This window comes from Crocodylus porosus, unplaced genomic scaffold (genome assembly GCF_001723895.1).
Source record: "Crocodylus porosus isolate Cpor-Errol unplaced genomic scaffold, CroPor_comp1, whole genome shotgun sequence".
In the NCBI taxonomy this organism is placed as follows: domain Eukaryota; kingdom Metazoa; phylum Chordata; order Crocodylia; family Crocodylidae; genus Crocodylus; species Crocodylus porosus.
This window is the reverse complement of record NW_017728928.1, coordinates 12,292,236-12,315,989: the sequence shown is the minus strand read 5'-3', so window position 1 is coordinate 12,315,989 and position 23,754 is coordinate 12,292,236. Positions and strand designations below refer to the sequence as shown.

Below are 23,754 nucleotides of genomic sequence, written 5' to 3'. Positions count from 1 at the left end.
CTCAGCACCAGTCAATCTGGGCTCTTTCCCATCTGGATAGGCCCTTGGGCACTGGGCTGAACTGTGGGGGTGGACTTCCTGTGCCCTTGGAGTGCTTCTGGCTTCTGCAATGCAGCTTCTGAGCAGCACACAATGGTTTAGCGTTCATGTTACCCCATCTTCAGCTGGGCAAGGAGACTGGAGACCACTACTCTAGGCAATAACAACATCCGAAGTGGGGTGTGTGCACACCCCAGGGAGTGCACAAGACAATCCATTGGGGTGCAGGAAGAAAATATTAGACCTTCTATTTATATTTATATAAATATACATATACTGGGGGGGTGTGCTCAAAAATTCTTTTTACTGATAAGGGTGCGTGATCAAAAAAAGTTTGGAGACCACTGGCCTAGAGCATGCGACTTGCTTAGTATAGTTACCCACAGGTCAGAAAAGACTGAGGCTTGCAGACCCAGATGCTGAAGTTCTTCCCCTGCAAGTACCCTGCTGGTACTACAATCCCCTGGTCCTGCCCAGAAAATCTCCGCTCCTTTCCCCTCCCTCTAAATGTATGTATATCATGTGCAGCACTGTTTGGAAACTGCAGGGGATAAGGCTAGAGAGGAAATCATCATGCCCTACTCAAATGAAATGGTGCATTTTAAGTGACACCCAGCTGCCATCCTCTCTAATGCAAAGGGGTGGAGGACCTTTGGTGCCTATGGTTTCCAGTGTGCCCCATCAAACATACAGTTTGGCTCTGGTTGGAATACAGCTGCTAGAAAGTGCAGTCCATACAGTCCACCACTCTGAGAGAGTTAGGCAGTAGCACCCTTCCCTGGAAGTCAGCATGGGCACACAGTGGGTCTGGGGAAAGGAGGATTCCTTGTAGGAGCCTAACGTAGGTGATCCAGATGTGGAAGCAAGCATAGTAGCTATACTTCAATTGCCAGGAGGTGGCAATGGCTCAGGCCTATCCAACAGCACTAGGTGCTGTTCTCTTTACCTTTTGCAGTTCAAACCAGATGGTCTTGGGATCCTGAGGAGTGCCGTAATTTATTTCCAGACCAGGTGGCCCAGAGTCATCCATGGCCCTCAAGGTTCTCATCCTCTGCATCTCCTTCAATGGGAGGACAAAGTAGATCTCCTGTACGCAGGGAGAGAACCACCCCATCAGAAAGAGAGAGGGCCCGTTTCAGGCCAAGGCAGCCCTGAACTTGACGCTGCAAGGGGCTACATGGCCCTAGCACCCCATAGGGCGAAGTTTTTAACCAGTCAAGGTCTCAAAGACAAAAGGTCCAGTTAGATTCATGAGATGAGTCCTGCTTCAATCCAGGGCAGGAAGGGAGAGCCTGGCTGCCATCATTGCTGGGGTGGTGCTGCCAGGCAGCAGGAACAAGAACACAGCTGTACCTTCTTTGTCACTGGTTAGAAGCTATCCTAATTTCATTGCCTGGTTTCTCAAGTCAAAGTAAATGCAAGATGGAAAATATAGGGTGACTAATTAGCTTTGGGGTGTTTTGGAGGGAGCAGAGTGGGAGAGGCAGAAGGACAACATACCTGAGTCTCCCTGCCCCCCAGGATGATCTGCTCCCTGTTCACTCCGATGACACAGGGCACAGGGATCCTTTGGTCGCTGGTCCTCTCCACAGTGTAAGTGTTGTAACCAAAGAGTGGTAGATGGACCATGTGCTCTATGGGAAGGGAGTTGCGCTGGTGAACTCAGCCAGAATACCATAAAACCAAACCCACTCAAGGCACATGAAGGAATCTCAGCTCTGGTAGGCCCCAAGACCCTACATCAGAGGTAGAGTGACCCAGCTGAGAAGGCCTTCACCCTGGTCTGCAGCAGTGTGCCTCAGGTAGCTTAGTCCTGACTACCTGCTTGTTATCCACCATGTGGATTGCACCTAGAAGCCAGTGGCACTTCTTGAGCCCAGGGATCAAGCTACTGCTGAGGGCCCTGCCTCTCCCGTGACCCACCACTGTGGCAGCCTCACCTATGAAACGGATTTTTGCCTCCTTAGGGTCAAGTGGCCGTGTAGTTGTCAGCAGCTGCCTGATAGTGGCTTGGAGATCCTGCATGTTGATGGGTGGAAGCCCTGACTTTGGGGTGTACTCCGTTATCTCCTCCCTGTTCAGAGAAGCAAAGAATGTAAGACACCTCCAAACATGATTTGTTCAGAATCACCACCCAGGACTAGTTGGAACAAAGGGATGCGAGATCAGCAGGGCCCGGGGAAGGTAGAATAGGTTATGCCAGAGTTAAGACAGAAGAGATAATGGGGGACATTCAACTTCTGTGGGAAAGAAACTTATGTGCCTGTGATTGGTGAAACGGCCTTCCCAGAGGCAACTACTATAATGAAGGGTCAAGCTCTGTAGTAAAACCATGATGCATTTCTCAAGGGGACAGCCAGCCAGGTGGACCGCAAGGGCCACCCCAATCCACGCATCACTCCATGTGTACCTATGGTGCAGAAGATCTCAACCACTGCACTGCACTTTAAACCTCTACTGTTGCTGTCTCCTGGGAAACTCAGATGATCCTGCTCCCTGCCAACACCACCCAACCGAACAGAGCACATGAAGACACTTGGGGACAGCTCCAACAGGAAGGTCACAGCTGAGGTACAGAAGCTCTTCCCTCAGGCCCTTTTTCCCAGCTGTCTTCCATAGACCTATGCTGAACCCAGGCACCTTCATCCATATTTATGGAGGTGGCCAACATTAGGCTCTCAAGTGTGAGAGCTTTGGCCCTGGTGAAAATGACCACGGAAACATTTCTATAGAATCAAAGGGTAATAAGTTCAGAGAGAACACTTCCTTATCAGGAGCCTGTGGGACTTTACCACAAGTTCCCACCGGGGCTGAGAGCTTATGGAAAGTCCCTTGACTACGGAGGACATTCACTGATTCCTCATCATCCATGAGATGGTTCCATGCACCTTTCCTTTGGTGCTGGCTACCCTCAGCATTGGGACCCTGGGCTGAATGCAGCACAGCTCTACTCCTAACTAACTGTCCCATAAAAATTCTACTGGAGGCACACTTACTTGGAGGGTGGTAAGTCCACTTTCTTGGCCCAGTGCTGGAACAGTGCCAAGGTGCCCACCTGCTTCTCCAGATCATTGCTGTAGTTCAGCAGCAGCTTCCCAGTCAAGTAATCACACAGAACCTAAGAGCAAGCACAGCAAAGGGACACCAGTTAAGGCCACCAGTGGCTAAGAGCTGGTCTGTGCAGCCTCCTGCTGTATATGTAGATCCTGTCAATGCATATGCTCAGTGCTTAGTAGCTACAGCCCCTGTTCCAGCAGCTAAATATCCCATGACCCAAGGAAACTCGTGAGCTGGGGCTGTTCTAGGTCCAGTCCAAACCCATTTGAGCCTTTCATAGTCTTGCCACCACCACAATCCCCTTAAGCAGCTTTTAACACACTGCTTGATGAGCCATGGTACAGCATATAACCCACCAAGCAGGACAAGATCCAGGGAACCACTTCATCCAGGTGGGAAGAGGCAGGTCCTTCAGGCATGAATAATAATGCCGGACATCCCAGCCTGAATGCTGGCCTGGCATTCTCCCTGCATGCACACCAGGCCATGGCAAGTGTGGGCTCCTCCTGGAGTGGGCAGAAGCTGCACTGCAGGCTGGCAATTACAAAGCCTTGGGTCATTTTGCTGGTGAGAAGATTTCACTGGAGCTTCACCCTGTCCCACAACAAGCAGGGACAAATCCAACCCACCAGGAGCTGACTGGCTCCCAAGCTCCTCTACAGTGCTACCCATATGCATATGCCCAGAAACACCACACAGGATGAACATTGGCCATTCCTAAGAGTGGGATACTGTGTGTGACAATCACTGATCCAGTCTCCACACCTGGGGCATTCTCAAGACCCCACAGGCACTTGGCTCCTCAGAGAGATCCCTTGGTTGTGTAGGTGAAACCTAGATTCTGCTCCAGGCACGTACTATGCAGGAGTCCCCTGGGACTTGCATGGCAAGTGCTGACACTAGCACTCACCTGGCCATAATGGAGGCTGATGTACACCTCATTCTCAAAGTGCAGTGGAGTTTTCCAGGTGAGCCTGCGGATCTTCAGTTTCACCAAAGTGTCTTCTAGCAGATAGTCGTGGATGTATTCCTCTGGATGGACTGCCTTCATCAGTTTCCCTGCACACACAGGCACGAGAGAGTGACTGACCTGGGATACCCAGCTCTCCTTACCCTGGCACAACCCACCCCAGAACACACCAGCATCAAATAGCAGTAGCAATCAATGGAGGGGACCATTTCAGGAGCAAGTAACACAGGATGACCCTTGAGTTCCCTCCCAAACCTATCGTTCCATGACCACCCCATCCCACAGAGACCTCGTCTCACCAGGTACAAGGTCCTCCACCCAAAACTAGCCCTCTACTTGCCATTGTCCTTAGCGGCAAAGAGAGCAAACTCCTTGATTTCCTGCATCTCGCTGACTCCCATCTGCTCACAGACCTCCTGCACCAATTCTGCAGCCACCTGCAGTGAGAGGAGGGGAACAAGCGAACACCATGGCTGGGTGAGCCTGCAGCTTCCCAAGGGCTGTCCAATGCGTCTGGGATCACAGCCTGCTGTGGGAAGGGTGTGTCCAGGAAGCAGCAGAGCCACACAGCAGAATCCAAAATACGTTGTCATGGGACTCAGGGCTAAAGCTTTTCTTGGCCCTGAGGAAGGGGCAGGCTGCCCAGAAACAGCACTTACAGGCTGAGCCCAGAGGACAGAGGATTTTTTTCCCAGTCGCCAGTGCTCTGGATGGGAAGATGATGACTTTAAGAGCTGTCCTGCTACACAGCCATAGCACAGACAGAGAACCAGGCTGGTGTCCCTGGCACTACAAGGACTCTTGTGAGTTGTGCTGATACCCTCGTGTCCCAGAAGGGAATAGGAGATGATGGTGAAAACACCCAGTGTGCCAAGAAGCTGAGGCCAGGCCCAGGCTCACGGGCTAGCAATCATCCTTTCAAGAGCACAAGGCAAGGGACTTCCCCACATGGACCGGACCTGGATAATGCCGCCCAGATCCAGGCAAGGAGTGCAGCTGGGTGGGAGCAGGAAACTCACAGTGAACGTCCGGATTTTGGTGCCATATTGCAGGATTCCAGGCAGAAAGATCACGAGTCGGCGGGACCCATGCCCCTTCTGTCAGAGGAAAGCACAGGGTGAGAGCACAGTGTGGCCATGAACACTTATGTCTGCCTGTCTAGAGCCCCCTCCTCTGTAGTGCCTCCCCTGGCCAACACCACAGCACCCACCTCCCCCATGCTGCACACCACATCTCCATGCTAAGGCACCTGCCTCCTCCTGTCCTACAGCACCTGCCCCAACACTTACCCTGGGCACCCATGTTCCTTCTCAATCCCCCATGGGACCTGCCTCCCTCCCAGCACCCCACTCTTCATCATGCAGGTTCACCCCTTGCAGTGCACCGCATCCCTCCTCACCATCCCACAGCACCTGTCTCCTCCCTGCACCGCCACCCCTCATCCCCCAGACACCCCACTGTTCTCCCCCCTCGTACCAGAAACGCTTCCATCTCCACACGGAAGGGCAGATGCTGGCGGCCCCCATACATAACTGTCTTCCGCAGGTTGCCCTGGCAGGTGCTGGCTAGTTCTGTAGGAAGGGGGGGAATTAAGCATCTAAGCCCACTAGACTGCATCTCCCTGGAAAGGTCTTTCCTAGACACAGGCCACTGTTTTAGGGTGAGAGGCACCTACCCCCACCCCACTCTGCCCCTGCATAATCATGGTCAGGGACAATCAGGTGCACTGTGCACAAGGATCTCCTCCAGCCTTTTCTTGTCAGTTCATTCTTAGGAGAATTTCAGCCCAAGCTCCACAGACCCCTCTGCCCAGGGCCACAGGGTCCAAAGCAGGACCTAGGATGCACAGCAAGAAGGGGCTGTAAGGGAGAAGGGTCTTCTAAAGACCAGTGAGCCACTAGCCAGGGACAGCTTCACACACACACACACATCTGGTGGGCACCGTCTCTCACCCCTTAGGCTCAGCTCAGAGTGGTTCCCTGTAGACTAAGAGTCCGCTAGAAATGTGCCCAAGCTCCCATCCTACAAGCCAAGGGAAAGTTTGGATCAGCTAAGAAATCATTCTGGGCCCCCAGCACTGCTGGCCAGAGCTGACAGGGCCAGGAAGCACCTGGTACCTTGGTGTATGCTGGATGAATCAGAGCTGGCTTCCTGGAAGAATTTGGTTGCGTAGGGCATGAAGATGCTTGAGGGAAGGCAGTAACCAGCAAGCAGGCCCAGGAGCATCCAGCCACGTGCACAGCTTTCCCTGCAGGGCAGAAACAAGCACAGGGGAATAGGCTTCTTGGGATAGCAGCAGAGGTGGAAAGGGAAGGAGGTCTTCATGGGGAGTGGGGGGGTTAAAGGGAACTAAAACCAATGTCCCTATCCCTCAGGTGACAACACCTCTGCTCCTCAGAGTGCCAGGCTCACTAGAACATGGCTGCCTAGTTGGAGGAAGAAGGGAAGGTGGGAGTAAGAGAGATCCCTACATCTGAGCATAACAGGATTAGTGCCAGGCTGGCTCCATTATGTCATCTGTGGGAACAAGAACCAACAGCATCCATCCCACTAACCTTTGTCACCGGTATCACAATCATGCTGGGAGGAGCTACTGCTGTGCATGCCCACACCACTGTTACTGCACTGATAAAGCGATGATGGCAACACCCCTCTGCAGAAGCAGCCATCCCCCCATAATGGTGCCCTACACCTGTACAGCTAATTGCCCTTCTCAATCAAGAATCAGCTACATGGGTGCAGGCCTTGGATGTCCTCATCAGAATTTCTCGCATAGAAAGATTTTGAGTTAAAAAACAGCTGTAATGAGCTATTCTCTCAGTACAAAGCAGTGGCTAGACCAGCATTTTTCAACCCGTGGGTCACAACGCAAAACTGGGTCACAAGAATATATGAAACAGTTGCCAACAAACTTTAAAAATGGATTCTCCTTCAAAGGTGAAAAGCACGGGATACCACGGGTTTTCCCTTGTAGGCTGGGACAGTTCCAGCCTGCAAGGAGCCAGGAATCAGGGTCAGGAGTGAGGGGCCAGGGGGCTGTTTTCTACTTGAACTATTGACTAGGTCAGGACTGGCCATCAACATTACAAATGGGTCCTGGGTACAAAAAGGTTGAGAACCACTGGTCTAGACCAGGCCTCCAAACAGTGAGACAGGCCCTGCTTCAGGGAGTGCAGAGTCCAGCCAGCCACCCCCTCATAGTCCTCCGTTGCAAGTTGAAGACGCAGTAACTCCTCTACCGTCCCCGATCAGCATTTCTGCCTACCCTCACCTATAGCAGAGTCAAGGAACAAGCATGCATGGCCTCTCAGAAACCAGGCAGGCAGGAGCATATCTGAGCCCAGGCACCACGTCAGCTTATCAGAGAGGCAACAGTCACTTTAGGGAGCCCTGACACGAGGGCTCACTTGACTCACTGGCCAACGCACATCTATAGTACACCTGTAACTCAGACATGGGAGCAATAATTCCACTGACTAAGCCTGACCCCAAGTTACTGTTTAACTCTTGCAGGTTTGGCACAGGAATCCAGAGCAAGGAGCAGCCAGGGCTAAACAGGGAAATAGAGGAATTTACTGGCAGCCCGCAGAGATACACCTGGAAAGTGCATGCCCTGCCAGGGCATGAGTGGCAGGGAGTCATTGCCCTGCGCTGGGACCTGACAGCATGTGCAGTGTCAATGATGGGGTGCAAAAAGGTCCCAATTCTCTCCATCCTCCTCCACCACTTTACATCAGGGAAACTGTATCAGTCATGAAGTAATTGCTGAATGACCCGTGGGTGAAAAGGAGTCTCAGATCTGTGTTTGTGTGCTGAACTCCTTGCTGACCACAGTGCTGAAGTGGCTCCTCAACCAGCTTACCTCCCGGACCTGTATGCCCACCCTCCCACTGCAGGCGACCTCCCACACCAATTGTCCTCACTCTGCCCGCAAGGCTGGCACCCCCCACCCCTTACCTTTGTCCCCACACCTGGTCTGGCAGCCTCTTTCCATCACATGCTTCCACCCCTTTCCTCCAGCCATTCAGCCCCATCCGCCCCATGTGTGTGCTGAGCTCTGGCCAGTGGCTGTACTCACGGCTTGGGGTTCTGGGTGACCTGCTTGATGACCTGGCAGTAAATCTCATCACGCAGGTTCTCCTTCTCTTTGCAGAGCTGCATGAGGTCAGCAGGAAGTGTCAAAATTTGACCCTGTCCTTGTCCCCCACCCCTCAAGTGCCAACAAACCATCCCACAACTCTGGACTTCCCACAGCCCGCCCAGAGATTTTCACGCCCTTGCCTCTATACCACACGGGCCTGGAATCTGTCTGGGAGCAGAGGATGCTGAGCTTGGGCCTGTGATGGAGCAATGTCTAAGGAGGCAAAAATCACAGGCTCCTATGCTTAACTATCTCTCCCCATCAACAAGGCTGGATCATGGACCCCCTGTCCCTTTCCCTTGTGGAAACTGGCTCCTGGACTGACCCCGCTTTAGGGCCCCTGCATGTCACCAGGAAGGGTCACACACCTGAAGAATTTCATAACAGTAATCAGTTTCTTCCTGGTTCCTGAGTTTTGGCTGGTCTCCCATGAAGCGCATCAAAGCTGCAAGGCAGGGATTAGCATTAGACTTGGTCTGGATGTGCTTGGGCTGGGGGCTTGGTGTGTATTCATCCTAATGCACCCTGGGGCTGACCACTTCTCTCTCCTGTCAGCACACTGCACACAAGGCAGGCATGTGGCTGTTAAAGACGGGAGCCCCCTGTGCCATGGAGATCCCTTCCCATTGGGTTAGTCTGATGGGAAAGCACCTGTGTGTAGCCACTCTAGCCATCTCAGCCAGCCCCCCTCCATCCCCTGCAGTGCTGTGCCCAGGGGCAGTTACTTACTCATGAAGTTCTTTGTAGCTAGCTCGTTCAGCTCTGTGTCAGAGTAGGGGAGCAGGGGCTCCTGGATCGGGACCTGCAGGGCCAGAGCACAGGGTAAGCAGGAGAATCGCAGCTGAGCGACCTGTTGCATCGCAGGTTCTAGGAAGAGGCCAGCCTCACTCCAGAACGCTACCTCTAAACTGCCCGCCTCCCAAAGGAGACCAGGGGCCCGACTGTCCAGCCACAGGCTCCCCATCCTTCCCTTACCCAGGGACACCCACCTTGGTGTGCTGGACCAAGACAGCTGCGCTTCTCTTCTCTGCACTCATCCCCTTCCATCCCGGCCTAGAGAGGTTGGAGATTTGTGGGGGTATCACAGATGCCTACAGATCCCTCTGCACAGCTAGGGCCACACAAATACCCGCCCCCCCGCCGCTAAGTGCAAAAGGGGCACAAGCTACTCACGTGGTCTGGATCTCCCGGAAGTGAGCCAGGGCAAAGTCCACCATGGTGTAGTTATCGGCAGCAGGGAAGGTGGCAGAGGTGGCGGTTTCTGATGACAAGCTGGAGGCAAAGCTCTGAGGGGACAGATACCAGCCCACCCAAGGCATTAGCTCAAGAAGGATCTTTCCACCCCTGGCCAGTGTCTCCTCTCCTGCTTCAGGTTCTTGTGGCTCTCACCTGCAGGGCCTCCCCCACCACCTGGATGGGACTCACTTGCCCTTTGGCCTTGGCCCCCAGCCCCATTATATCCAAGCACCACATAAATCTGTAATGTCTGTAACCCCCCCAGCTCCCCTGTGCAGTAAGTCAGGGCTGTCACCCCCATGTCACCCCCAGCTAAGGCACAGGGAGGCCCAGTGACTTGCTCAAGGGAGCCTGTGGAAGAGCAGGGGCTTGAAACCCGGTCTCCTGAGTCCCAGGCTAGTGCCCTAAGATCACAGAAGATAATTGCCACCCCGCCCCATGAACTCCAACCTCTACCTGGAAACTTCCCTCAGCTTTGCCAGAGATCTTCCTCAGAGCTACAGCAGACCAAAGCCCTGCAACCCCATGCCCTGTCTGATGACTCTGAACCTCATGCCAAGCTTGGGCCTACTCCCAAAAGTTAAAATACAGAATACTGATGCTAACTGCATATTGCAAGAGGATGCGAGTTCATGGCGAGGCCACCTGAGAAGGATTAATGAAGTATCTCTTCCAGCTTGTCTTGCTATATTCAGGATGATTTCAGGAAGACTCTCAGTTGTCTGGTGTGTAACCATATGAAATGTCTATCTTTGATTAATTAGTATGGTAAATATTTCTTTTGTGACTAACTCGTGTTTATGTGCAGGAAGAGACAGTCTCCATAAGTGATAGATGTCTCCTCCTGATTTAGTATGTTTTTTGTGGCTGTTAATAAGTTTCTTGATGTGTTCCAAACTGGATCACCTCGTTACCGAAGAAGGTAACTCATTCAAATTAGAAGCGTCTGATAACCAGTAATGAGCAGGTTTTTCCTGCCAATTACTGCTTGAGACTTTCTCTTACACAACTAAAAGAATGCTTTGAAGATGCTAAGCTAAGGGTATGAGAAGGTAGTAAAACAGCAAACAGCGTGTGAGCTTCAAGAGTGAGAAATCTCTCAGACATCAGTCGCTGATGTGCACGACTTACTCGAGAAGTTTCATAGATGCTTGGGCTGGAAGGGACCCTGGAGGATCAGAGTCCAGCCCCCTGCCCAAAGGGCAGGAAGTCAGCAGGGGTCATAGGATCCCAGCAAGATAAACATTCGACTTTCTCTTGAAGGCATTCAATGCGGGTGCTTGAACCACTTCTGGCGGCAGGCTGTTCCAGGCCTTGGGGGCTCGGACAATAAAGAATTTCTTCCTCATGTCCAGTCTGAGACGGTCACGGAGGAGTTTGTGACCATTCGACCTCATCATCCCTTGGGGTGCCCTGGTGAACAGACATTCCCCCAGATCCTGGTGAGCATCCCTGATAATCTTATAGGTGGCCACCAGATCACCCTGAGCCTGTGCTTTTCCAGGCTGAAGTGTCCCGTGGCTCAGCCTCTAATCATAAGGTCTGTTTTCTTGATCTCTGATCATGCACGTGGCTCTTCTCTGGACTCTATCAAGCTTCTCCACATCCCTTTTGAATTGTGGAGCCCAAAACTGGACACACTACTCCAGTTGAAGAGAAACACACCACCTCTTCGTCGCCTGTTTGGTGAGAAATCATCACCTTATAGCTAATTACTGGACTTTGATTTGGTTTGGGCTCACTTGACTTGATTTTAAATACTTGTAGTAAATAAAGCCTTTCTGTCACTCATCGAACGAGGTGTCGTGTCAATCCCTGGGCTAGGTTTTTATCTGCTAACAAATTGGAGGCATCGCTGGGATCAGTGGCTGGTGTGGATTGACAACAGAAACGCTTGGAGAAAAGTTGTTCTTGTTGCTTTATTGTTGTGGTTTTGATCCAGTATCAGGGTGTGGACTCATGACCCACAACCAGATACCACAGTCCAAGTATTAGTCGTGACAGAAAAGGGTAGCAACCTATCTTCAGGGCGATTTCTGATTCCCTTGGTCGGAGGAGGAAGAGAGGCTGACAAAACCTGCTTGCTTAACCATGACAGCACCAACTGAGTCATTCACGGGAGCTGTGATGAAACAATTTATACAGGAACAGAAATTGGTTAACGGTCCTTGGGAGACTGACAAATTCACTGGCCTTGGGGCATGGAAAAATCTGTGCTCGCAATGGGAGGTCCTTGCCACAACAATTAAACCTAAAGATGGCAAAAAGCACAAAAAGAAGGCATTGTTGCAGGGTATGTTTCAGGTCTGTCCGGCTCTGCATAAGGAAGTTGTTCAGTTACACACAGAGGTTAAAAACCATGAGTTAGAGGTTGTGGTTGCAGCAAAGGATACTGAAAATCAGAAAATTAATGCCCAGTCGCTTACTCTCCAAAATGTTAGCCTCGTGGATTCTATTAAGAGAGAGGAGGACAAATGGAAAGATGCAGAGAAGCAGGCTGATACTTGGAAAACTGATGCTCAAATGCTTACTGCCCAGAGCCTTGGCTTTATTAACACCATTAAGGAAGAGAGAGAAAGAAGGAAGGAAGCAGAGAGGCAGGTAAAGGAATTAGAAACTGAACTAGATCACTGGAAATCTAAGGCAGAAGAAGCAGGGGGAGGGATCAGGTAAGTGCTAAAACAAAACTGTCAGGCACAGCAGCAGGATGCCGATCATACCAAGTGCGATCCATAGATTGCTGCCCTTAAGGAGGAATTAAAAGCCTCCAGGGGTATTATCTCAGCTGTTCTTCCCAAGGTGGTTCAAACCTTTCCCAGTAACATCCCAGAATCAGCTCCACCTCCATATGGTCCAGATCCTCCCGTCCCTTTGCGTCCAATAACCACGGATCACAAATCTCAGACGCCACTGGCATCTCCCTCAGCTCCCCCTGCACCTATAAAACCAGGTGTACCAATGGCACCTGTCACTACCCATACCACACAAGTCCTAATTGCTGAAAATGAAGTTACCCATACCCACTCACTGTTAGAAAGCTCCCCGCTGGAGCCTGCACAGGCAGCTACCTTGGCTAAATCACTTGGCCCTTTAAACAGCTCCACTGTTTTAGACTGGCTAACAACTGTCTGTAACATGCCTACCTTCCATTTCCAATCTGATTGACCTGCTTTACTCAGAGAATCTATGCAACCCACTCACTACGCTGGACTTCCCGGCAAAATTAAATTTGGACTAAGTGCAGATCCCATGGAAGCTCTCAAGCAAGTTACTCAGTATTTTTGAGCAAAAGAGAATGTTGGGCTTGTTTTATTCTGAAAAACAAAAGCCCAGAGAACACCCAGGCTTCTTTCTTAATAAGAAAAAAAATTTAACCCATTTATCAGAAGTTATTGCACCCCCAACTCTGGATCAACCTGTCAATTATGACACGCCCGATTTTAAAACAGCAGTAATACAGTCACTAAATAGTGACATGAGGCTAGTGGCAATTAACTTTCTACTTGGCCTCTCCCTAGCCAGTATGCAGACACAGCTTTGTGATGCCCATAATGCAACCTCGGCATTGGCCCCTAACCAAAAGAATAAAGCTAAAGGTTGCCGCATATCTTGGTGGTCATGGGCGTGGATACAGCCACCCCCCTGATCGAGATGGATCCAGAGTTAACACTACTAATTCTTTTAGGACAGAGGTATGGTGCCATTTACTACAGTATGAACCCCCACGATGCCGTTGATGGACTGTCCACACATGAGCTTCTTTGTCGCTTGGCTAGGTACCGAGAGCACAGCCTACAAGGCAATGCTAATGGCACCTCACCGAATGCTCCCACTCACACTGAACATTAGGTCAGCCCGTCTCCCCAGTCCACCCCGTAACCACCTTTGCACCAATAACATATGATCATTGGGGATGGCCTGAGATCCAGGTCTTTTGGAAAGATCCAGGATCTCTGGGGAAACTGAGGCAGCAGCAAATACTTTTAGATTCCAGCACATCCTTGTCCATTTTAAGTTGTGAGGGACTCCGGACTTGCCAAATTAGAGGTCCCCGGGTTATAACCCTTGAAGAATTTAATGGCCATTCGACCATTGCCTCAATTTCCGCTCCCTTACAGTTCTGGGTTGGTAAGCTGTCGACCCTGCCCACAAGTAAGGCTGAGTTTGCCTTAACCCCATTAGGAGGAATTGGGATATTAGGAATAAATGCATTAAGGGCCCTACAGGCTGTTGTAGACCTTGCTAATTCAACAGCTCATGTTCAGCTTGGGTGCAGCATGAGAGCGCAAGACACAGAAACCATATTTATCCGTGCAGCACATCGCTGTTCGGCCCTTAAGGCGCCTGAAATTCTAAACCGACCCAAATGGCCCCCCGATGTTCAAAGCATAGCAAATGCTGTTCCAATCAAAATTAGAATTGTGGAAAAATTAATGCCCTTGAAAAAAACAACAGGACTAGACCCCCCTCCTCAGTGACAATACTGCTTCCCAGCTGCAGCAGAGCCCAGCCTGGAAAAAACTGTCAATAGTCTACTCCAGCAAGGCGTCTTAGTGCAACAAGCCAGCCCTAATAACAGCCCTACTTGGCCAGTTCAAAAGGGAGATGGAAAAACCTGATGCTTGGCTGTTAATTTCTGGGCTCTTAACAAATTTACCCCTGCCCAGGCACCAACAGTAGCCAAATATCCTGAGGTTATGGCTTCCATAGCTGGGGGGGGAGGTGCACAATGGTTTTTCCATGTTAGATCAATCAAAGGCATTTTTTGCAATTCCCCTTGACCCTGACCCTTGGTATCAATTTGCTTTGACCTTTGAGAGAAGGCAGTATACCTTTACCTGTGTTCCTCAAGGCTTCCACATGGGCATGACAGATGGGCACTGTCATCTGTACGTGGGATCAGCTCCCCTCAGAGGACCAGCCTCATGTGATCTCCTATGAGAAATTTCTGATAACCAGTAATGAGCAGGTTTTTCCTGTCAATTATTGCTTGAGACTTTCTCTTACACAACTAAAAGAATGCTTTGAAGATGCTAAACTAAGGGTATAAAAAGGCAGTAAAACAGCAAACAGCAAGTGAGCTTCACGAGTGAGAAATCTCTCTGGCAACAGTTGCTGATGTGCCCGACTTACTCAAGAAGTTGAAGAGAAACAGACCACCTCTTTGTCGCCTGTTTGGTAAAAAACCATCACCTTATAGCGAATTATCGGACTTTGATTTGGTTTGGGGTCACTTGATTTGATTTTAAATACTTGTAGTAAATAAAGTCTTTCTGTCACTCATCAAATGGGGTGTTGTGTCAATCCTTGGGCTAGTCCAGAATACTAGGTTTTTATTTGCTAACACTGTCCCAGCGCAGACCTCACCTCCTTCCTGACGCTCTTCCCCTCCAAGTCATTCCTCGGGCTCTTCCGCACGCCCTCAATTCTCTCCATGCTGGCACTGAGGTAATCAGGGACTGCTGCCAGCTGCACCAAGTTGGCAGGGAAGAGGCCGGACCGGCCGCCGATGGAGCCAAACAGCCATCCTGACAAAGGTGAGTAAGAACAGGGTCAGAGCCAAGAAGTATGGTGGCCTTAGGCAAAAAGAGCACCCTGATTTCCTGCAGTGCCTTCCAGCCTAAAAAGGGCTTCCGAGCTCTAACTGCACCTCCTGGCACCTCAGGTTAAAGCCACCACCCAGCCACTCTGGGGTCAGTGGCAGAGCTGAGGGTGGGCATCCTAATGCCCAGCCTAGCCTGCTTCAGGAGCTTTGGCCCTCCCTCTTCCCTCCTTCTGTGGCACAGGGGCCCAGTAACACAGTGAAAGGCCTCTTGCATGGTGGATGCAACGTTCTGGATGCAGAGCTTTGAGTGCAGACCTCCACAAATCAATTCCTGCAGTGTCCCTATGCCCTGCACAGGGCCCCTCTCACCTGGCTCCAACCCATGAATGGGAAGTAACTCGATGATGTCGCCCTTCTTGAAATTCAACAGGCTCTTGTCATCTGTGATGTAGCTGCGCAGAGCGACAACACAGTTGGAGTCCTATGGAAGAAAGGGACAAGGAAGGGGCTGCAGCCTGTCACTCTCATGACCACATCTGAGGAAGCCTCAAGTTGCACATTACTGTGCTGAGCCAGTGGGTCACACCCAGTCGCTGCTGGACCACTCGTACCTGCCTCAACTCCTGGAGGAAGAGCTCCACCATAGCCTTGATTTGCTGAGCCTTTGCTGAGTGCAGGATCAGCTGCTCATTCTTCAGCGAGAACTCCAGGGTGTTTCTGCCCTTCAGCTCCATGGACATCAAGTCTGCAAAACTGAGGATCCCACACCATGAGCCAGCCACCAACACCAGAGCTGGGGACCCAGCCCAGCCCAGCAGTGACAACCAGAGGGGGACTAGGACAGGGGCCCAAGCAAGCACTCAAGCTGCCAAAGAAACAACTAACAAGTTTTAAAACAAAAAGGTTGGACCAGCCAGTGAAGTCAATCGCCCCAAAGGCCAAGTGACCTTTCACAAGAGCATTGTGTAGCCAAAGAAGCCATACTGGATCTTTTGCTTGGTCTCTGCTGCATGTACAAGGGGAAGGGCAGGATGCAGCAAAACACACTCTATCCTCACCGTCAGAGGAAGCGCTAGTCAGAATCACCCAAAACTACAGGAAGGCAACAGACAGTGTTCTGCTCCACAGGAAGCCTAAGGAGGAGCGACCCCCTCCCTGCCTCTAGTAACCCCCCAAATTCCCCTCCAGGCCCACTCCCTCACCTATAGCTGCAAAGGATCTTCAGGTGTTCAGGGCTAAATCCAGCTGCTTTTGCTATCTTCAGCAGCCGGAGGCCCCGGTGAGAAACCCCCAGGATCTGGACATCGCTTCCGTTTTCACCCTGAAAGAGAAGTCCACCTGCTGGTAGAGTCCTGGCAGACTGAGGAACAGAGGCCAGCGAGAGCTAAACATGCTGAAGGATGGACACGGGAACACTGGGGCGGAGGACGCGTGAAGAATGAGCACAAGACAAGAATCAGGCGGGGGGGGGGTGTGGGATGGGGGGGGGCAGTGGTGGACAGATTGGTGGGGTGAGAGAGAGCGGGACAAACAGCCTGGTGGGAAGAACATGTAGGGAAGAGGTTCAAAATGGCCCAAAGTCACCAATTGTGGGTCCAAGTTATATTCCTCGCAGGGCACAGTGTTTGGATCGGGGGGAGGGGGGGGATGTCACAATCTACTTGGTCTCTCAACAGGGATCTCATGCCCTGCCTGGCTCTGGGTACAAGCCTGGACTGCAGGTCTCCAGCTCACTCAGACCAGAGGGAGTAGAGAGGGGCTGGTCTGAACTAGATCTTGAGGAAAGAGGAAATCATACCTGAACTGGGAAGAGGCGGGAGAAGTAGTTGGCCCAGTTATCTCGAGCAGCTACCACGATCCTCTTTTTGAATCCATCCTCCAGAATGGAGCTGGCATCCGGGCCGACCTGGAACTCCGCTGGCAGGGGCACAACGCAGAGGCTGAGTTCCCACAGCAGGGACAGTGCAGTCTCTCCCTGCTGCAGGTTTGCAGGCAGATTTCCTGCAGCGAGGGAGGGGTCCATGCCAAGCCCCTGCCATCTCCATGCATAGAGGTAATCTCTACAGCTGGAGTCTGCCTACCCCACAGCCACCCTCATGGCACCACCTAGATTTCCCAGCAGTGTTTGCCCTAGTCCTGGAACAGAGGCTGGCATGTCTGGGCCAATGGAACTGCCTTTCTTATAAATGATGATGCCTCCGCCTCCTGCAGTCTCTCAACATCTCTTGGGTCTAAACATGCCCAGTTCCAAAATCATGTCCATCCAATATGGCCTTTCATTACAACTTCCTTCCCACCAGCAAAATCCTCAAGACAGAGCAACCTCTGCTGCCAGTGACCCTCATACAAAGTGGTCCTGTTTGTGGAACTTCTCCATGATGGCCTCATCGTGACTATGTAGTCAAGTGAATCATGGGGCAATTCTCTCATTCAAGATGGAGCACGGGGCAATTCTCCCTTCCTACTCCCTCCCAATCAGAACAGGGTTAAAATTCCTCTGGGTCGCAGGGATACCATGAGGATTAGTGAATGGGCCCTGAGAGCTTTGCCCAGGCTGCTGTGCTGTATAAACACAGAGGCTGAATGCTAGTGAAGCCATCAAGCCAATGCAAAGCCCAACTATGGAAGTGCCATCAAGGCAATGCAATGACCAACTATGGAAGTGCCACCCACAGCTGGTTCTCTCCTCAGTCCCTTTCACTGACAAGGCTGCAGCTAAGAGCAGGAATAGGATAAGGAAGAATCACTAGTTACCCAACAAGTCTTTCATTTTCCGCCTCTCCTCCTTGGAGATCCGAAAGCAGGAGTCAGAGTAAGTGTCTTGAATGATCTACAGGGGAGACAAAGCCGATAGGATTCCACGGGGGAGGCTGTGGGCCAGGGCTGGTGTGGAGTGCCTGAGGCTTCCCAGTGGCTAGAAGCTCAGGGATAAAGCAGGGCATGTGGTTTGAATGGGTCCAAGGGGGGCACCCAAACCATTAACAATATGGGAGTGAGGGCAGCATCCCAGAGAAGCGTGTGAACATAAAGGAAGGACCAGGAGATGTACACAGACTCTCACCTGGTCACACAGGAGATTCAGAGAATAGGGGTGACTGAAGTTTTCTTTGGGGTAAAACACCTGGAACAAAGGGGATAAAGACAGCAGGTATGTCAGAAACAGAACGAAAACTGCTTCCATGGGAGTATCTTGCAATCCAGCTACCTGAACACTGAGCAGAGGTGTCTGCCTCCAGTGTTAAGCTGAGGCAGAAGAAGGGGAAGTTCTTAGCAGAGGAAGGGAGACTCAGCGAAGCAGTGGAAAGCTGGGAGAATCCTGGGTAGCTCAATGCATTCTCCAGCCCCTGCCTGCTATGCTGCTACGGGGAGAGAAAAACAGCCGATCACAGCCGGTGAGGGCTTCTGTGAATGTTTTTCATCCCTAGATCTCATAGTGGAGGGAATGGGCAGGTGAGGCACAGGAATGAGCCCAAGGATACATGCAGCAAGGTCAGGAACTGGACAAGGATCTCTAAACTCCTAGTTCAGTGCCAGGCTTCCCCCTTCAGCTACCAGTGTGGCTGTCTCCAGTGTGTCTCAAGTGCAAAGCCAGGTTTTTTTCTCCTGACTTTCTCCTGACACCCCTTGTGCATGACCCCAGGACTAGAGGCCTCCAGCTGCACCTCTTTGCGTAGGAAGATTTTCCAGGCGACATTGGTATAGGAGAAGCTGACACTGGCGGTGAGCTTATAGAGCTGGGTCTTGATGCTAGCATCATCTTCTGTTATGGTCCGGGCAGAGCCTGCATGGGAGGAAAAGCAGTTGGGTAGGATCTGGGGACATCTACCCTGAGCCCAAGGCTTGCCAAAGAAGGAGGGTGGCACTGTCTGACCCTACTGGAGGGTCCTCTCAGGGCCACATTACCATAAGTCAGTGACTGGCTTGTGCCAGGTCAGTATGCGAGTAAACTCACAAAACAGAGGATGGTGTGAACATAGGAGTCTCCGCACAAAGCTCAGTACTGATACAAAACACAGGTTGAAAAATACAGCATTCAAAGAGAAGGAAGATAAAAGGTCACTGAGGAAAGATTTGCCCCTTCATAGTTAGATATTACAGTATGGTCTCACTTTATGCCATGATAGAATGATTAGTTGTTACCGATCTTAGTCTCACATATTACTGATACCTACATAATGTATCAATGTTACACAGAGTATGCATGCTTGATCTGATTTTTAATTCTCCATGAGATCTACCAAACAAGTCCAGTTTGAAGAATCAATTTGTGCTGTTTGGATTTCTTTTTTAAAACCCTAATACAGGGGTTGTCAACCAGGGGTATACATACCCCCAGGGGTACTTGAGAAGGCCCTAAGGGGTACGTGTGGGCATGGGGCACCACCATGCACCATCCTGCACTGCCGCGCAGGCACCTCCTGCCCAGCCAGACGTGGAGGGGAGAGGAAGCTTACTTGCGGCGGTTGCCGCCACTCCACGTTTGACCGCACACCTCAACACCCACACACTTTGTGTCCAGCTGCTGGGGGTACACTGATCCAGAAAGGGTGAAACCCCCTGCCCTAATACATATATAGCCTTCTGTTTAACAACAGTGCTGTGAACATCATTGGAAATCTCCATCCCTCAAACTGCAAAGCACGGTCTATGAACTAGGGCCCCGTCCTGCTCCCATTGACAAATCGCAGGCAAAAAATTCCATGAGGTTCAATGGAAGCCTCCCAACTCCTCTACACCATGAGGATCATCCCCAGTTTACACATGGACAGAATCTACATTTGAAGAGACAAAGCCAAGAACAGAGCCCAGGTCTCCTGTCTCCCAGATCTGTGCTCTAAGCTGGCAGTGATCCTCACTCCCAAGCTCTTCAGTGCATTTCTCCACGTGCTCTGAAGGAGTTGCACCCCTCCCTTGTGCTCCACATTCCAGGCCATGGCAAAGTCCATTGCTTTAATTGCAGCTTTGATAGAGTCTGTCATGTCAAAGCTCAGCCATAAAAGCTGTTGTGTGCTGGACTTTGGCACAGCTGGAGCCCAAAGGTCCTTGGCTGTTTTTAGCTAAACTGTGAAGATTGGCCCAGTCCTCAAGATTTTTCCCTTGTTGTTTTTCTGCAAGGCAGGTTTAATGTTAACCAGAATGACCACCTGTCAGAGCTGAAGAGCTATGCCCACATTTCCCCCCATGAAGCAGAAAGAGCAGAAGCAGCTGTCTTGACATAACACAGCCACAATTCCTCACCCTGGAGCCTGAAGGGCCAGTTTTCTGGGACAAAGCTAGTTTAGCCTCCATAGTCCCTAGCAAGCCAGCTGAAACTGCCAGAAGAGGTCAGGGAAGCAGTGCCATGGTGCTACCTGCAACATGGGCACCTGCTCCCTGGGAACTGGGCTGAGACCCACAAGTACCTCTGGAAGGTAACACCATCAAGCATAAGGGCATTGCTTACCTCTCAGCTCAGACTCCTGCTTGGCTTGATCCGCAAACAGAAGAGGTGGGGGCAGACCAGGGGGAGGTGGAGGGATCTGAGAGCCTGTGGGAGAGTCTGGCAGCTGGCTAAAGATATTCATGAGAGGTAGCTGCTTTTCCAGGATGGAGCTGGACTTGGGAGGGGGTGGTGGTGGCAGCAGCGGCACTCCCTTGCGGCTATTCTCTGATGCCAAAGCTGTCGGCTGCAAGCGGGGAGAGAAAGGGTGTTTGATACATGGTCACGCTCCATGTCTTCTACAGGCTCTAGGGTAGTATTTCTCTCAGACAGTGCCTGAAGCCCGAACCATGGCAGCACCAACATAGGGCCCCATGGTACAAACAAAAAAAGGCATCCATTCAAATCAGGTAAAGAGCATGTGAATGCTCAGGGCTGGAGCTGCTTATGGCAGTGAAGAGCCTCCATCACACCACTCCACCTTCGAGCATGGGGAGAACTTACTGAGTCAGGAGGCTGAAAGTTTGCTATCCCCAGCTTTGCCAGAGCTTCATTCTTGGGGTCATTCTTCTTCGTAAAGGGCTTGGATGCCCTGCAAAGTGACAAGGAAAGAGACCACCAAGTTTACAGCACAGGGCAGTGTGGCACTGGGGAGCATGTGGAGGCACTGAGATGCACTTCCTACCCTCTCCCCACCTGCCTCCTCCCTCACCTCAAGAGCTCAATGGGCTGTGGCTCTGGGGCTGGCCTACTCTGGTACATCTTGATGATGTTGCGGATCTCCCGGCTGGGCTCGGCCTTGGGCACTGGCTCCAACCGCTTCACCCCAGGCTCCTTCTTTGCTTTAGTGACTGGTTTTTCTGACTTCTGCATGGGAGTTGGCAAGGGAGGTGCAGGGACTGCAGAGGACAAAGGGAGACATGAAGGGAGCCAACAGACAGCACAAAAGAAATCCCCTCTCCCCATTCAGTGTTCACCTGGAGCTAAGTGTCCTTGGGCTCCTTCAGCCTTGCCCTGCTGCTATACCTTCCCAAAACCCACTGCCTTTTCCTCTCTCGTCTGCTATTGCCTTGAGGGGCTTGACTGCAAGAGGCTGAAGAGGGCAGTAACTGAGCTAAATGAACACTAGCACTGCCCTCCTCAAGATCCAGGGTGGGCTGAACAGAGCTAACCACTGCTGCTCCCAAAGAATTTCCCCCTCCCTGCAGCATCTCTCAGCTTAGAAAGACAGTTGCCATAACAGAGACCCTTAAAGAACTAAACTGGATCCACATTGTTCCAACTGAATAAGCATGCTGGGAGAGAGAAGGATTTCTGGGATCTGAGCCCTATCCTGAGAGTGCAGGGGATTCTCCTTGCATCCACAAGCTACAGAGATTGGAGGCTGGAGCTCCTAGGTCTGAGGAAGATGCTGGGGCCTGGGGCAATCTGATCCTCACAGTCTGACTACAGCTTGAACTCCATGGGAATGGCAGGTACTGGACAGGCCCTGGGTGCATCACACCAGGTTAGACCTCCTCTGCGTGCTGCCTCACCTGCCTCTGGTTGCGGACTGGAGGCTGTCTCCTTTGTTGCCTCCTTGTTTGGCTGTGGTTTTGTGGGAGGGGGTCTGACCTTCTTCACAAAGATCTTTTCCTGCCCTGTACGCAAAAGAAGGGGGTGAACAGTGAAACCCAACACAACCAAAAAAGTCTTCTAAGCCTGGCTGCATCATGTCACTTGCTTCCTCAACAGCTGTTTCAGCCTGCAGAGGTTTGTGTAAGGCCCTTCTTGCTGTGCAGGAGGGAGGGTATCATACCCGTCAAGGGTCTGTCTCAGGCCCACACCCAAACTGCAACTCCACAGAACCCTGCGACTCACAACCCTAAACTAGCCCGGCCCAAGCCATACCTAGATCAAATGCCCAGCAGGTACAGTGTATTCCCCACATGCCCTGCCCACACTGAGCTTCATGCAGCACAAGGAGCTGCCTCAGGCCGAGGCTGGTTTACACAACAGTGAAACCAAGGGGTTGGGTCCTCTTTGGATAAGACTTACAGCCAGGTGGAGACTCACCCATTCTCTGGAAGTACTCTCTCTTCTGCTGGAAGGTCTCTAGAGGCAAGGTGCCCTCATCACTGTCTGAGGCATCCAGGTAGGTGTCAATCTACAAGACATCCACAACAGGCCTGGTTACAGCCTGTTCAGCCTAAGCAGCATGGGGGGCTTGCCTCTGTCCCAGCCAACACAGAGACCTTTGGGGAACTTTCAATGGCCCCCTCATCCCCAGAGATGGACCTAACTAGAAGGGTTTGGACTCTGATCCAGACCCAAAACTTCCTCAAAAACTCTGGGAAGGTTGGGATGGAGCAGGGTTTGGGTCTCATTTATTGGCAATACTCTGAAATGGAAAGCTCCTACTGACTTGCACCCAACCCATACAGTATGCAAACTCACAAACACTGGAACATCTCTCACCCCACATCTACTCTGGGGGCCTAACCTAAGCCCTGATAAATAGGAGGAAGCATGAAGAATCATGAAACTGAAAGCAGGTCACCACTCTGGAAGGAGAGTGATGGAGAATTAAAGGTCTTGCCATTAACGTCCATGAGAATGGGAATGAATAGGATAAGGCAGCAAGATTCACTGGGGCCACAGCAAAATTCTCATCAGCTTAAACAATGCCAGGATTTGGCCCTTCCTCCCTCAGAACCAGGAGGTGGCTTGGCAGGTCTCAGCGGACAGCTGAAGAGGACTCTGAGCAAGGTTCTCCGCCACCTCCGCCTATCTAAAAGGGCAGAAGCACTGTCACATGGAACCCCACGAGGGACACTCCAGGTCTGGTACCGATGTTGTGGCCTCTGGCAGGGACTGTGGTGGCTCAGCATTCTGGTTACTGCTGGATTTGGTGGGTTTAGGTGCTGGAGTTGGAGCAGGAGCTGGCGCTGGCTCTTTTTTAGGTGCTGGAGTTGGAGAAGGAGCTGGCTGGGTTTTGGCTTGTCTTGACCTAGACGGCTCAGGAGACCTTGGCCGCTGCCGCCGCTGCTGTTCCTGGGAGATGGTCATGGCCTGCAGGGTCATCTGCTGTGCCTGGAAGAAGGGATTTCCATCTGCATAAGCCCTGGCCCTCTCTATAATCTTCTTCTGCTGACTGTACCTCTGAACAGGCTGGTGGGGCTCTGTCAAGTTCTCTAGGGGTATAGGCATGGTCCAGACCCACCCACACAGTGGTAAATACCCTCAGATGAACAAAGCAGAAAACCAAGGGGCAACCAGACAGGGCCTGGATGGGATAATGGAGTAGAGCTCAGCCTGTCACACAAGTGCGCTCTTCTCTTCATAGATTTTTCCCCTACCAAGTCCCC

General features: G+C 51.5%; 1 protein-coding gene across 1 annotated transcript in view; it reads right to left on the bottom strand.

Annotated features, from left to right (window-relative positions):
- Positions 1–23,754, bottom strand: part of LOC109315072 (unconventional myosin-XVB-like) — a 41,630-nt gene that overhangs the window by 1,822 nt on the left and 16,054 nt on the right. The window contains exons 16-43 of the mRNA XM_019542559.1: positions 23,237–23,479; positions 22,463–22,553; positions 21,943–22,047; positions 21,120–21,306; positions 20,912–20,999; positions 20,432–20,654; positions 18,651–18,769; positions 18,050–18,109; positions 17,743–17,818; positions 16,787–16,905; positions 16,191–16,309; positions 15,600–15,741; positions 15,358–15,469; positions 14,811–14,971; positions 9,381–9,493; positions 9,197–9,260; positions 8,937–9,009; positions 8,576–8,652; positions 8,145–8,221; positions 6,184–6,314; positions 5,543–5,637; positions 5,086–5,163; positions 4,407–4,503; positions 4,007–4,155; positions 3,036–3,157; positions 1,980–2,113; positions 1,540–1,673; positions 986–1,126 (exon numbers count right to left, since the gene is read on the bottom strand). Coding sequence (XP_019398104.1) covers positions 986–1,126; positions 1,540–1,673; positions 1,980–2,113; positions 3,036–3,157; positions 4,007–4,155; positions 4,407–4,503; positions 5,086–5,163; positions 5,543–5,637; positions 6,184–6,314; positions 8,145–8,221; positions 8,576–8,652; positions 8,937–9,009; positions 9,197–9,260; positions 9,381–9,493; positions 14,811–14,971; positions 15,358–15,469; positions 15,600–15,741; positions 16,191–16,309; positions 16,787–16,905; positions 17,743–17,818; positions 18,050–18,109; positions 18,651–18,769; positions 20,432–20,654; positions 20,912–20,999; positions 21,120–21,306; positions 21,943–22,047; positions 22,463–22,553; positions 23,237–23,479 — 3,330 coding nt within the window. The remainder of the gene's footprint in view (positions 1–985; positions 1,127–1,539; positions 1,674–1,979; positions 2,114–3,035; positions 3,158–4,006; positions 4,156–4,406; positions 4,504–5,085; positions 5,164–5,542; positions 5,638–6,183; positions 6,315–8,144; positions 8,222–8,575; positions 8,653–8,936; positions 9,010–9,196; positions 9,261–9,380; positions 9,494–14,810; positions 14,972–15,357; positions 15,470–15,599; positions 15,742–16,190; positions 16,310–16,786; positions 16,906–17,742; positions 17,819–18,049; positions 18,110–18,650; positions 18,770–20,431; positions 20,655–20,911; positions 21,000–21,119; positions 21,307–21,942; positions 22,048–22,462; positions 22,554–23,236; positions 23,480–23,754) is intronic.